This window comes from Pipistrellus kuhlii, unplaced genomic scaffold (genome assembly GCF_014108245.1).
Source record: "Pipistrellus kuhlii isolate mPipKuh1 unplaced genomic scaffold, mPipKuh1.p scaffold_m20_p_41, whole genome shotgun sequence".
NCBI lineage: Eukaryota > Metazoa > Chordata > Mammalia > Chiroptera > Vespertilionidae > Pipistrellus > Pipistrellus kuhlii.
In genome coordinates this window covers 756,912-770,232 of record NW_023425542.1, presented here as the reverse complement: position 1 = coordinate 770,232, position 13,321 = coordinate 756,912, and the positions used below count along the sequence as shown (strand labels likewise).

The 13,321-nt window shown below is 54.5% G+C and overlaps 1 protein-coding gene across 2 annotated transcripts in view; it reads right to left on the bottom strand.

The window, feature by feature from the left end:
* SLC24A4 (solute carrier family 24 member 4) overlaps positions 1–13,321 on the bottom strand; it is a 107,382-nt gene that overhangs the window by 33,511 nt on the left and 60,550 nt on the right. For both annotated transcript variants that reach the window (XM_036411674.2, XM_036411675.2), the window contains exons 3-5: positions 4,727–4,803; positions 1,367–1,441; positions 297–381 (exon numbers count right to left, since the gene is read on the bottom strand). In XM_036411674.2, coding sequence (XP_036267567.1) covers positions 297–381; positions 1,367–1,441; positions 4,727–4,803 — 237 coding nt within the window. The remainder of the gene's footprint in view (positions 1–296; positions 382–1,366; positions 1,442–4,726; positions 4,804–13,321) is intronic.

Below are 13,321 nucleotides of genomic sequence, written 5' to 3'. Positions count from 1 at the left end.
AAATTCACCCGTTTAAAGTATCAATTCAGCGTTTTGCAGGATAGTCACAGAATTGTGCAACCATCACCACGATCTAATTTGGGGACATTTTCATCTCCCCGTACGCATTAGCACCCCGGCCCCACCCACTAGTGGTCCCACCCCAGGGAACCACTAATGTACTTCCTGTCTCTCCCACTCCCCCGTTTTACAGATGAGAAAACCGAGGCCAGGAGCTGACAAATGCCTTGACTTGTCAGGGCACCACACCTGGGAACTCTCCAGATCCTGTGTCTCTGGCTGGTGGGATTTCTTACCGATAATAGAAGCAAACAGCTCCGGCGTTGAGCTTCCCGCAGCCATGAAGGTGGCTCCAGCCACATCTTCACTCAGATGGAGTTTCTGAAACAGAAGTGACTGCAGACCCTCAGGCTGAGACGTGGGGGCGGGGGACGCACTGACTGGACACCTCGGCAGCCAGGGAGAGCGTGGAGTCAGCTCAGCTCCTCCCCTGGCAGTGTCTCCTCCCTGGCCCTCAGCCTCAGCCGCTCTACTGGGCCCTCAATCCAGAATCCCACCCCTCCCGGACCTGGAGGGGAACACGTGGCTCCCTCTGAGGGGGGCAAGAGGAGGTGAGACAAAGCATTTGCATAACTGTGCCGGGTCACTCATTATTTAGGAGAACCAGCTCAAGGAGCCAGCCCCTGATCTTTGCCTGTCCCTAACAATCCATGTCCCCAGCAATAAAGGTCACACCAATACGGCCTCAAAAAGCTGGGAGATTTCATGCGGGTAAAGTGTGGCAAAGCCCCGAGCAGCCTGCACACAGTAGGTGCTTTTCCTTCCTTGACTGGAAGCCAAGACTGAGGCAGGATAGAAACAGGCTGGGGTCTTGTGTACGGCTACAGAGAAGAAAAGCGAAAACTTAACAGAATAATTGAAAGGAGGAAATGTCAATCTGCAATGGTTGGGACAGAGGGTGTTCCCTGCCCTGGCAGCTCCGCCTCCTCCTCCCCCGGACACAGATCCCCACCTGGCACCTGCCTCTGTCACCTGGTTATGGCAAATGCTCCCTAACTTGCCAGGTTTGGCTTCACTGTGGGCAGCCGGCTGGCCTGCCTGCCTGGGAGCCAGACATGTGGGTAGCAGTTACGCCCTGGGAGCACTTGCTCTGCCCGGTCTGGGGAAGGACGCGGGCAGCCCGCAAACTCTAGTCTGAGTGTCTCAGAGTGAGGCTTCGCCATGGCGACACTGAGTGACCGGCCTGCCAGGCTGCACTGCCAGGCGTTCCCGGTCCCCCTCGGCCTGGCACCGACGTGCCCCGTGTCCTCCATCACCCCCGACCCCTCCCAGACTTGGCTGCAGGCCGCACATCTCTCCCACGCACCTCGCAGATCTTCTCCAGGGACGGAACGAAGAAGTCATCGCACACGATGGCCAGCGCGTAGAACATGTACAGAGCCTGTGGGGGGAGCGGAACAGAGAGTCAGAGAGGGCACCTGCCCCCAAGAGGGCATGGCCGGGCATCCATCACACCCAAACCGGCCTGCGGGCAGAGGCCGGGCACACAGGCAGGCTTAGAGGAAAATGCCGGCACCACAGTGACCGACTCCCTTGATCCCCTCACTGACAAAATGGGAAACTGAGGCCCAGAGAGAAGCACTTGCTGGGTAGCAGAGGGGACTGAAACCCAGGCTACAGGGCCTCATGCTCTGTCCCTCGCCTTAAAGCAGCAGCTCTCCCAGCACAGAGCATGCCCTCCAAAGGCAACACCGAACCTTTGAGGGAAAGCATTTAAAATCACCATTGTCAGCCCGGCTGGGAGGGCTCCGTGGCTGAGCACTGACCTATGAACCAGGAGGTCACGGCTCGATTCCCGGTCAGGGGACATGCTCAGGTTGCGGGCTTGATCCCCAGTGTGGGGCGTGCAGGAGGCAGCTGATCAATGATTCTCTCTCATCGTTGATGTTTCTATCTCTCTCTCTCTTTCCCTTCCTCTCTGAAATCAATAAAAATGTCTTTAAATCAGCCAAAGCCGGTTTGGCTCAGTGCACTCAGTAGAGCATTGGTCTGCGGACTGAAAGGTCCCGGGTTCGATTCTGGTCAAGGGCATGTACGTTGGTTGCAGGCACGTCCCCGGTGGAGGTGTGTGCAAGAGGCAGCTGGTCGATGTTACTCTCTCATCGACGTTTCTAGCTCTCCCTTCCTCTCTGTAAAAAATTAAAAAATTATATATTTTTTAAATGTCTTTAAATCACCATCTTAAGAATTTAAAAATCGATAATCCAGCTTTTTCTTTAGTGAAGGCACCATTTCCTTGAGATCTGGCATTTCCCAGGGTGCTGCTTGGTGTTGGCACAAGTCCCTGACAACGGGAGGTCCATGGAACAGAGAGTCTGAGTTCTAATGCCGCTGCTCACACTATGTGCCAAGTGACTCTGGGTAAGTTACGCCTCTAGGTCTCAGTGTCTGCCTCTGTTTAAAGACAGAGTGGGGACAGATCATTGAAGAATGGCTTTCCATCCAGAACCCCTCCTCTGCCCTGTCCACCCAACGCAGCTCTACTGGGCCCACCCAGGTACTGGGCACTATGCTCGGCGTCAGGGACGCACGGTGAGGACACCAATAAAAGCCCCTGCCTCCTGTCGCTTAGCTTAGCGGGGGACAAACAGACAGGCAAATAAAGCATCTCTTACTGCCAGGAAAGAGGACGTGCAAAGGTCCTGAGGCAGGGGTGCGCTCGATGCCTTTGAGGAACGACAGGTAGAACGGGTGGAGGTAGAACACAGAGTGAGGTGGGAAATGGAGGAGGTGAGGCTGGAGGGAGAGGCAAGGGTGAGGACCCGCAGGAAAGAGATGGGACTTCACAGTCAGCACCGGGGGGAGCCGCTTCTTTCCGCGAAGAAAACGTGATATGAACGCCCCGTGCGCCAAGGAGGGCCAGCCTGGCTGCTCCACCCGCAGCAGTGCCACCTGACACTGCACAGCTACTTAGCTACGACCAAATAAAATAAACGGAAGGCACATCAGCTGTGGCCAAGGCATCGGGGGCAGGTGTCCACGGCCGTCCAGGTGTGGCCGTCCTGGATTTGATTATCTTTGGGAGGAAGCAAAATGAAACAAATACTGGGGGTACAGTTGAAGGAAGAGAGTGAGGTGGGAGAGACCCCACAGCAAATCTCAGGATTCTGACTTGAACTGACACCTCCAGGGATTCCCCTAACGTTGTCTCCTAGGCAAAAGGTTTTCTGCGAGGCCAGAGCCTCTTGCTCCCCTGCGATCTCTGAAACACTGGAGAGAAAGGGGGGCCAAGGAGGGACTACTGCTCCCATCACTTGAATCTGGCGCTAAAGCTGGAGTCTTCGCCTCCTCCAAAATGGGGATCAGTAAACCTCTTCTTAAAGGGCCAGATAGTAAGTATTTTAGGCTTTGAGGTCTCCATTGCTGGAAAACAGCCATAGAATGCCCATAGCTGTGTTCCAATAAAACTTTATTTATAAAAATAGGAGGTGGGCTGGAATGAGCCCGCCAGCCACGGTCTGCAATCCCTGCTCTATTGAGTTTCTGCAAAATTCCCGAAGGGCCCTGAGGTTCCGGGTTTTGTCTCGGCATTGCCAAGATGTGAGGCAGAGCAACAAAACTAAGGGCTTACTTCACACTCTCTTAGTGAAAAAGGGGGGAGTGCATGAAAAAATAAAACAAAAAACCCAAAAAATAAAACACAGAGAAACTAGGGAGATAATAACTCTATTACAGAAATAATATACAGGCCTGTCACTCAAACTCTGCCGCCGATCTTCATTCTACCCTTCATTTCCATTAACAGTGCATCCTGTTAATTAAAACTTCACTCATTCATTACCCCCGGCTGGCTGCTACCAATGTGAGAATCCCAGCTTTTACTTTCTTAATTATCTCTTGCAGAGACTACTCTCTGGTCGGGTTTGAATATCTAAGCAGATGGTGCTGAGCGGCCGGGAACCTAATCAAGAGGAGAACGGGCTGTGTCTGATCTAACGTGGCCGCCTGCATACTACAATGGGGCTGGCAAGCCTTCTCTGCCGAGGGACACAGAGCTAACGGCTTGTGGCTCCACGGGCGTGGAGTCTCGGTCACAGCTCCTCGGCGCTGCCACCGAAGCAGAAGCAGCCGTTGATAACACAGAAACGAATGGGCATGAACGGCCGTGTTCCAATAATACTTTATTTACAAACACGGGCAGTGGCCACAGCCTGTGGTTTGCCTACCTCAAACCCAAGGAGAGCGACTTTCACCTGTCACATGGGTTTGAACCCATGATTCCTTTTTGAATTGCTACTTCAGCGCCCCCATTTGGCACCAACACCCCTCTGAGTACAGAGGAAAGTCTGAGAAGTGCACTGGAGTCTTACACTACAGCTGTGCAAGGTGGTAAATTTGGGGGGATCCGGGCAGCAAGCGCGCGCAGAGCACTTATGATGCGCCAGGCAAGGCCTACATTCATTCCCGCTTGCGAGTCTGGGAAAGATGCAGAAACTGAGGAATCAGGACTCAGATTCTAGTCTTGGCTCGGGCCTCTCACTCTGTGACACGGAGCAAGTCACCTCTCATCGTTGACTTTGTTTCTTTGTGGGTCCAGCATCTGCCCCCCCACGGGCTCTGACAAGGGCTGCACGTGACCTTGGGCACGCCGTGGCTCAGCCGTGCTCTGTGGGCCGGCTCCACCTGCCTCGCCTGGGGGAGTGCCCGCCTCGGGAGGGCCACTTACACCGAGGATGTGCAGCAGGACGGCTCCGTGCTGTCGCTCCGTGTTGGAGAACAGGTCTGTGGGGAACTCGTGAATGGCTGGAAGACAAGAGGACGCGCCGTGTTAGTGCACTCTCTCACTCCCAGGCGTCTCCCTCCCCCCACTGTGTGCAGGGCCACGGAGCAGGGCGGGGTCTTTCCTTCCACTGTCATCCTAGACAGCGGAAAGGAAGCCACAGGTCCCTGGGCCAGAGCGTCTGCCACCCCCTCCCACACCAGCTGCCACGTCCTCTAGCGCTGCACCCACGAGACCACTCCGGGCGCTCTTGACCTTTCGGTCGACACACTGAGCTCCGTGGTGACACCGTTCCACCTCAGCAACCTGAGTCAGCGCTGCCCTTTCGAGGGCTATCCTTTCGCCAACATCGCTGCTCGCTCTCCAGACGCATTCCTTTGTTCCGAGCAGCAGGTGCTGCCCTCGCTCTGCGAGCAGGCGGGTGAGATCCCCGTGCGAACGGGACCCGAGCCACTCATCTCGGGGCTGATCCCACTCTCACAGAAGCCACCGTGTTCAGAAAGCGGCAAGCACCCTGATTCTGCAATGGGGGGTGGCAAGTCCATGTATCTTTTTTTAAAAAAAAAATTCTTTATTGATTATGGTATCACATAATTGTCCTCATCCCCCCATTCCCATCCCAAACCCCTCCCCACGTATGCCCCCCCCCCCCTGTGGTCCGTGACCACTGGTTAGGCTTATATGCACACGTATGTTTCTTGAGCACTTCCTAGGTGCCAGGCACGGGGCTAGGCACTGGGCCCTGCAGGTGTGTCCTGAGGGGCTGGTGGGGGGGTGGGGGGCAAATGGCCAAGAGGCCATGAGAAGCTTGCTGTGCTGGTGAGGGGTGACCAAGCCAGGGGTCACTGACTTGGACAGGTGGGGCAGGCAGCAAGCCCATGGACAGAGTGCCACCCACGTCAAGTTTTGAAGGCTGTTACTCAATTCCCATACCCTTCAATGTGTCCTGTCCGTCCTGAGAAGATTGTTATTGATGGAGAAATAGAAGATTTTACTGATGGAGAAACAGAGGCTCTGAGAGGCTAAGGAGTCAAGGTTTGGCACAGGTGAGAGGAGAACCTAGGGTGGGAGCCCACCCAACATCAGGCCTTTGTCACCTGAGTATTTCACCCACAACAGGCACACAACAAGGTCCTCTTTACCCAAGGAGCAGGCTCTGCACGTCCGGAAGCTCAGGGGGCATGACAAGAAGTCATGTTCTTGAAAATAAAAAAGGCACATTGCATCTTTAAAATATATATATTCTCTATAATATGTATATATTATTATCTATAATATATATATATTATTATCTAATATATATATGTATAAAATTGGCATCAGAGAGGAAGGAGAAGGAGAGATGGAAACATCAATGATGAGAGAGTGTCATTGACTGGCTGACTCCTGCATGCCCCCAACCAGGGATCAAGCCTGCAGCCCAGGCATGTGCCCTTGATGGGGGTTGAACCTGGGACCCTTCTATCCACTGAGCCAAACCAGCTGTGGCCACATTGCATCTTGTAGGTCAGTTCCGCTGAGAGCCCAGACCCCACCCATGCAGAGGCCTAGGCCACGATTCCATGCGCCCAGGGGAACCTGTCACTCGTCTTCCTTGACTTCCTTGAAGCATTTCATAAAACTGACCAATTCTCGTTTGGACATGGATGAACACAGGGATGCATGCATGCATGCATGAATGAAGGATCATCTGTCCATTCATCCACCCATCCTGAGAAGATCGTGATTCCCATTTTATTGATGGAGAAATAGAGGCTCTGAGATCCACATGCAGTGAAGCTCATCCTTTGCGGTGTGGCTTCTATGGGTTCTGAGACCCGCAGGGCTGTGTACCCGCCACCTCACTGCTGGATGCTGAACCACGACGGAGACGCCCTCCCACCCGATGCCCAGCTTTCGCAAACCTTTCAATTAGTTGATGCCCTTGGGGAAATATAAACTATGATCTGAATCCTTCAAAAAGGAATAAAATTGCCTCAAAACATGCCATTCTCTCTCTGCGTTCTACCCCGGTTAAAAATAACCCCGCGTTCTAAACCCTGACATTTATTCTGGAACTATGAAAGCTAGACTGGAAGGCTGGCAAATCATTTACATAACTTCACATTTCTATCATTTTCACGTATGTCGTAGGAGCCACCCCAGGGCCAGAAACCACGAGCAAAAATATGTCTGCCATTCCGTGGGGTACAACAACTTAAGAACTTTGTGCCTTTCCTGGGCAATGATGGGAATGTGTAGGTTTTATACCATCACCCTCCCGTCCCAGACAAAAGTCAAAACAATGAGATTAAGTTGTTGGCTTAATCAGCATGAAAAGGAATTTCAAATTTCTCCCACCTCTCCCTCTCCCCCTCTCTCTCTCTCTCTCTCTCTCTCTCTCCTCTCTCCCTCTCTCTCTCTCTCTCTCTCTCTCTCTCTCTCTCTCTCTCTCTCTCTCTCTCTCTCTCTCTCGTCCAGCACATTCCAAAAGAGATTAGGTAACAGGAAAAGTAAAAGCAGGATTGGAAAACCCAAAAGGATCGCTCTCTCCAGGAGCAATGGCCGTGGGGTTTAGGCTGGAAGAGGCCCCAGGTGCCACGTGGTCTGATGGCTCTCCACCGAGGATGCACGAGGGCTTATCAAAATCCCTGGGGCAACACGCCCTAAGCCATCCTTGCTGCCCCCACCTCTCGCCCTGCCCTGTTGCTGAGCATCCTGGTCCCACCCATGGGGAACTGCTGAGCCTCCCCCTTTAAAGGGAGGAAGAACGCTCAAGTGCCGAGAGCTCAGGTTCCTTAGTGAGCATCACAGCGGATTAGCACAGAATGACGAGCCTGAGCATTCCGAGGGGCCACGGCCAGGCCCACAGGACACCAGAACTCTGGCCCACGGCCTACGCTGAGAGCCCAGTGACCACTGGCCCAGACGGTCAGGATGTGGTCCATGCAGCACAGCTTCCCCACCGTTTGCATCTGCTTCTAACTCAAGTCAGGCCACAGAAAGCTAAATATGCCCCCATGATGGGTTCCATGGTGCCCCCCACCCCAATTCATGTCCCCCAGGAACCTCAGAACAGGGCCTTATTTGGAAACGAGGTGTATTAGACTGCTAGGGCTGCCGTAACAAAATACTACAGACTTGTGGGAGGGGGACGGGGGAGGGCTTAACCACAGACATTTATTTTCTCGGAGTTCTGGAAGCTAGAGGTCCAAAATCAGGACGCCAGCAGGTGACGCCTCTCTTCGGAGCTTGCAGGTGGCCATCTTCTTGCTGTGTCCTCCTGGTCCTTCTTCTGGGGCCCCTTCCTCTTCATATAAAGACACCGGTCCTACCTTCTGACCTCTGATAACTTAACCTTAATCATCTCCCTAAAAGTGTTATATCCAAATACCATTACTTTGGGGGTCAGGGTTTCAAACGCTTGGATTTTGAGGGGCCACAACTCAGGCCCTCCATGAGGTCTTTGCAGAAGTTAAAATGGGGTCACACTGGATCAGGGGGTCCTTACATCCCATAGGGAGTCCCATGAGAAGAGAGGAGGACACACCGAGAAGGCTACGGGATGCCACATGCAGGGAGGAGAGTGACTGACGGGTGTCATTTGGACACATAATTCCTCTTTCCTTAGATCAGGACAAAAAGTCCGCCTAATTCTGTGTAATTTCTATGCTAATTCTCACCGACAGAGAGCCCCTCAGGCCTGGGTTGTATTCTTGGCTTTCCTCCGGGAGCTGGTGGAAAATTACTTAGCTCCTCCGCTTCCACAGAGCACGGTGAGTTTACGGAGGTTACCAGCTTGTTACCAACAGGAGGTTCATCACGTCGTAGAATAAAATGGAAGGTGAACCACACGAGCTCATAGAACCTGCGCTGTGGCCTCTTCTCTGCTTAGCCGGCTTCTCAGGACCACCCTCCCTCCCTCTTCAAGAACATCAACAAAGTGAAGAGCCGTGAGGCAATCAAGACGCAGACAACGCACACGGGGCTGGGCGGCCAGGGAGTTCCTTTGGCCTCAGATCCCGCCACTGCCTGTACCTCTGACAGCCAGCCCACTTCCTCTCAGGAAGAGGGGTGTGGGGTCATCGGTGAGACCCCGGCCACTCTGCTTCTCAGCTCAGCTGCATTCTTCCCTGTCCTGCCAGCCTCGCTCCCCCTCCACTTACCTGCCCAATACTCCGGATTCTTCGCCACGTGCACTACACCTTGGATTTAGGTTAAAATGGCAAACACCATAGAAATCACTGGCCCTCCTCAATTCTCACCCTATATGCCCACCACACACACACACACACACACACGCACACACACACCAGCACCATGTCTCCCGGAAAGGTGCTGGGAATTTCTCTCTGTCTCAAGAGTCTCAGGATTTAAACTCCTGCATCCGCCATCGTGTACGAGCCCATTCTGGATCACAGGATGGAAGGCAAGCGCCTGCACCTTCTGAGGTTGACCCCCCACATGGAAAGACGCCGTCCTGGACCCTGGCCTGCATCCAGGGATAGCCTGGCAGAGCGAGGTGCCAGCACGAGCCTGACCTCTGACCTCTGGCCCCACGACCAGCAGCTTTGGGCATGACCAGAGGGTGAAATAACACCTAAGGAGACCAGCAGGAAGTACGGCCCCAGCCGCACCCAGGGGGGTTCTGAGCAACAGGCTCCACAGAGGCATTATCCCCCAAACAGCCACTACACTCCTTCCGACAGAGTCATCACCTCGCCTCAGTGGCTCCAACAACGTCCCCCCGCCCGACCCCGCATGTGTAGGTACACACAGAGGGACAGTCACTGCAAGGTGACCAACGAACATCGGGTCCAGGGCCTGGAAGTGACACGGATCCTGGGGCGCATGGCAACTTCCATCGAGCACAGATGCTCTCTGATTTCCGGGGCCTAGGGCTGTGCTTACCGCGTGGTCCGGAACAATGTGATAGGAGAGAGTGAGACAAAGCTTTTCAACACTTTTCATACAATTAGACACGTGACATCTGGAGACATTCTGGTTGTCACAACAAACAGGGGCAGGGGTGTTCCTGGCCTCCGGTGGGCAGAGTCCAGGATACAGCTAAGCATCCTACAGGGCACAGGATGGCCTCCTTCCCCCAAATCACACCCAGGTGAGAGATGCTGGGCTGGGGGTCGGATGCGTTCAACGGTGGCTGCCGTCCTTGTCCACAGAACCCTGCCACCTGCCTCCTGGTAGCTCAGTCCTGCCCATTCTCTCCGCTCACACCCGGTGTCACTACCCACCCATGTGCTGTTAAACCAAGTCCTCCTAGCTCACAGAACTCACTACCCAGAGCGGAGGGCTGGGAACAAGCCGGAGAGCTCTCTGATTCTCACCCCTTCCCGGTACCCCACTGTCTCCTTTAAGTCCCAGGAACTCAACCCGAATCCACGTCCTCCCAACTTAGCCAGGAGCGTGCACAAGACAACTCCTCCTTGTCAGGTCTGGCTCGGCCTCCTCGTTCCCTCCTGCCCGCCGCCTGGCCCGCAGCCCCTGTGTGTTCCTCTGAGCCTCAGCTTTCCCCCTGCAGCAGCCTCTGCTCCCAGGCTGAGCTCTGACTTCCGTTCCTTCCACAAGCGCCACCCACCAGGAGGAGTTAAGCTGTGAAGGAATCAGGATAAATCAGGCCAAGTTTGCAATCCCCCGGGGGAGGGGAGACAGATGTGGAGCTGGCGGTGACAGTAACAAATGCCACGGGAGAGGTCTCCATGAGCTTTGAGCTTCGGTGGAATCCGAGAGAGGAAACCAATCCGTCTAACTCAGAAAGGATGACTGGGGGAAGAGCAGGAGACAGCTGGGCTCCGAAGGATTTCCTGGATTCTCCCCAGGAAGGAGAGAGGCTTTCTAGCAAAGGGAGGAACTGGATGCTGAGGCAAGAAGGTGGGAGGGAGCTAGGAGACTGGGAATTCTGTGCTGTCAGGAGCCAAGGCGAGGGAGGAGCCGGGGAGGGGACAATGGGAAGAGATACTGGAGACAGGAGGCCCTTCAGTGCAGGATAGGAACTGCCCCAGGGGCCCAGGGAGCCCTGGAAGCTTTATGAGCTCAGGAATGACAGGAGTAGCGCATTTCAAACCAACAATTGGCAAACTTATTTCTGTAAAGAGCCAGAAAGTGAGTATTTCAGGTTTCGCAGGCCATATGGTCTGCACTGCAGCTCCTGGGCTCCGCCCTGCGGCATGAGAACAGCCATCTGTACCATAAACAAAGGTGGCGAGTGCCAATAAAACTTTATTCGTGTTCACCGAACTACGGATTCCACGTCATCTTCATGTGTCACCAACTATTCTTCTTTCTAAGTCTACCCTGACCGTTTCAACACCTAGAAAGTAAGTTGCGCTCGTGGACCATCCACACACGGGCGGTGAGCTGGGTTTGGCCAGCAGGTGGTTGTGGGCCCAAGCCCGTTTCAGGAATGTGGTTCCCGATGGTGGGGAGATGGGAGACCTTTCTGAACTAGGTGTAATTGTTCCCTCTCTCCATTCCACTAAAGCCGAAACCTCTCCCTGGGGCACTTGCCTTGTTAATGTCATTCAGGGGCCCCTGGTAGAGGCTGCTGGGCTCCTGTGTGATGGAGAGGGAGGGACAGAAGCACGGATGCCGTGGCCACCAGAGCCCTGGGATGGAAGACGGAGGGAAGGAAGGAGGGAGGAGCCTGAGATCTCCGGCTGGGGTGACAAGAGGGCACTGTGATGCCATGAACCTAGACAGGTGATGGATGACACGGGTCAGGAAGATCTGTGGCCATACACCCTGTGCCCCAGAGGACAGACGCGTCTGGCCCAAATGCAGGCCAGCCTGTCAGAGAGCCCGATTACACCAGAGCCAGGTACTCAGGCTGCCGGGCAGTTGATAGAGGTGACACCCGTGGTTTGTCCTGCCAGCACCCTAGAACCCTGGCCCTCCTCAGGCACCACCTCTCCCCTGTTCTGGTCGGTACGGCTTGAGAGGGGCCGGTTCCTCCCCAGGGCTCCAGGATCGGTTCAGAGATAGCGAACGGTCCAAAGACTCAACCCCAGGACTTTGGAGGAAGGAGAAGCCCAAACATGGTCAAATGCAAGCCGGGACTTCCCTGGCCTCTGTGTAGACAGAGCCTGCCAGGGAAGGGAGCCAGCATGAGAGAGAGCTGAGCCGATCCTGATGCCACTGGGACCATACCTACCTACCGCCAACCCTGGGCCTCCCAGCTCAGGAGCCAACCGTTCCCCTCACTCCCTCAGGCCCGGCCAGGCTGGGCTCTGGTGAGCTGCAACCCAAGTCCTAAGACATCCGGCTGCTGTTAGGATGGAGCCCTGGAGGGCAGAGGCCTTGCCCTGGGGATCATGTGGGACCAAGTGCCCACCTTCGAGGGCTGCTTGACAAATGGCCTTGCCTAAGAGCATTTGCATCTCCCTCATTTACCTCTGGACAGCGCCCCTTAAACAGCAGGTGCTCAATAACTGCTGGTGCCAGGATGGAGGCGCAGAGCCCCAGGGCACCAAGCAGTCTGAGCTAGAGGCAACTCTGAAAAACAACAGCAGGCAGAATGGATTATTTTTCTTTCTCCTTCTCCCCTTCCTCCTCCTCCTTCTCTTCCCCCTTCTCCCCCTCCTCCTCTTCCTCCTTCTCCACCGAGTGCTCAGAAAACCCGTGAGCTTCAGGGACCTGCTTCTGCCTCATACAAACAACCGAGGCAGCTCGGGCAGGCTCCCGGGGCCCCGGCTATAAATGTGTTCTGGTAAGAGCCTAAATGAAGGAAGGGAATTACCTGGTCCCAGAGATGGCTGGGGAAGGGGCAGGCCTCACGCCGGGCATGGAAAATGTTGGCTGTTAGCAGCAGCTCTCTGGGCAGAGAGAGTGCACCGGCCACGGAGCTCTGCTGAGGGTCTCACCCCGATTCCCCTGCACCCCAAGACTCAGCCAGATGTCCCCAGGCCAGTTGTCCTTCCCTGTAGCTTATCTCAGAACGATTCACCTCCCCACCCCCCCATACTCCCCGCAGTCCTGAGGGCGGTGGCTTGTAATTCACACTCCGGAACCACAGTTCCCCAGGGCCTCACGTGAGGGAAATGCTTCCATAAATATGTCTGCTCTCCCTAAACGTTCCCACGGGGAGACTCTCTGTGGGGAGGGCAGGTAAGGATGAACCTGCCTCAGCACCACGAATGGGGTGAGACAAATACAGGGTGACCCCCACACACACACACACCAAATGGTATACACACTTGGAATGATGATAACGTCAGTCTGATTAACATCCAGCTCATTTTCAAAATGTGAAAGAATCCGCAGAAATGAATCGTTGTTTTGGTCAATACCTGAGCTGGAATCAAACCGTGGCCTCCTGGTTCATAGGTCGATGGTCAACCAGTGAGCCAGCCCTGCTGGGCAAACCGAGAGAACGCTTAAACAACAAGAATGTCAGCAGCAGCTGCACAGCACCCATAATAACAACAATGTTGAATGCACACTGTTTTCAAACCGATGCCCGTTCTGGCCCAGGCACTGCTGCTAATTCGAAGCAATGGAATCACAAGCATCAAGAATCATTCTGTTCGATATTTATGCGCTTTCAGT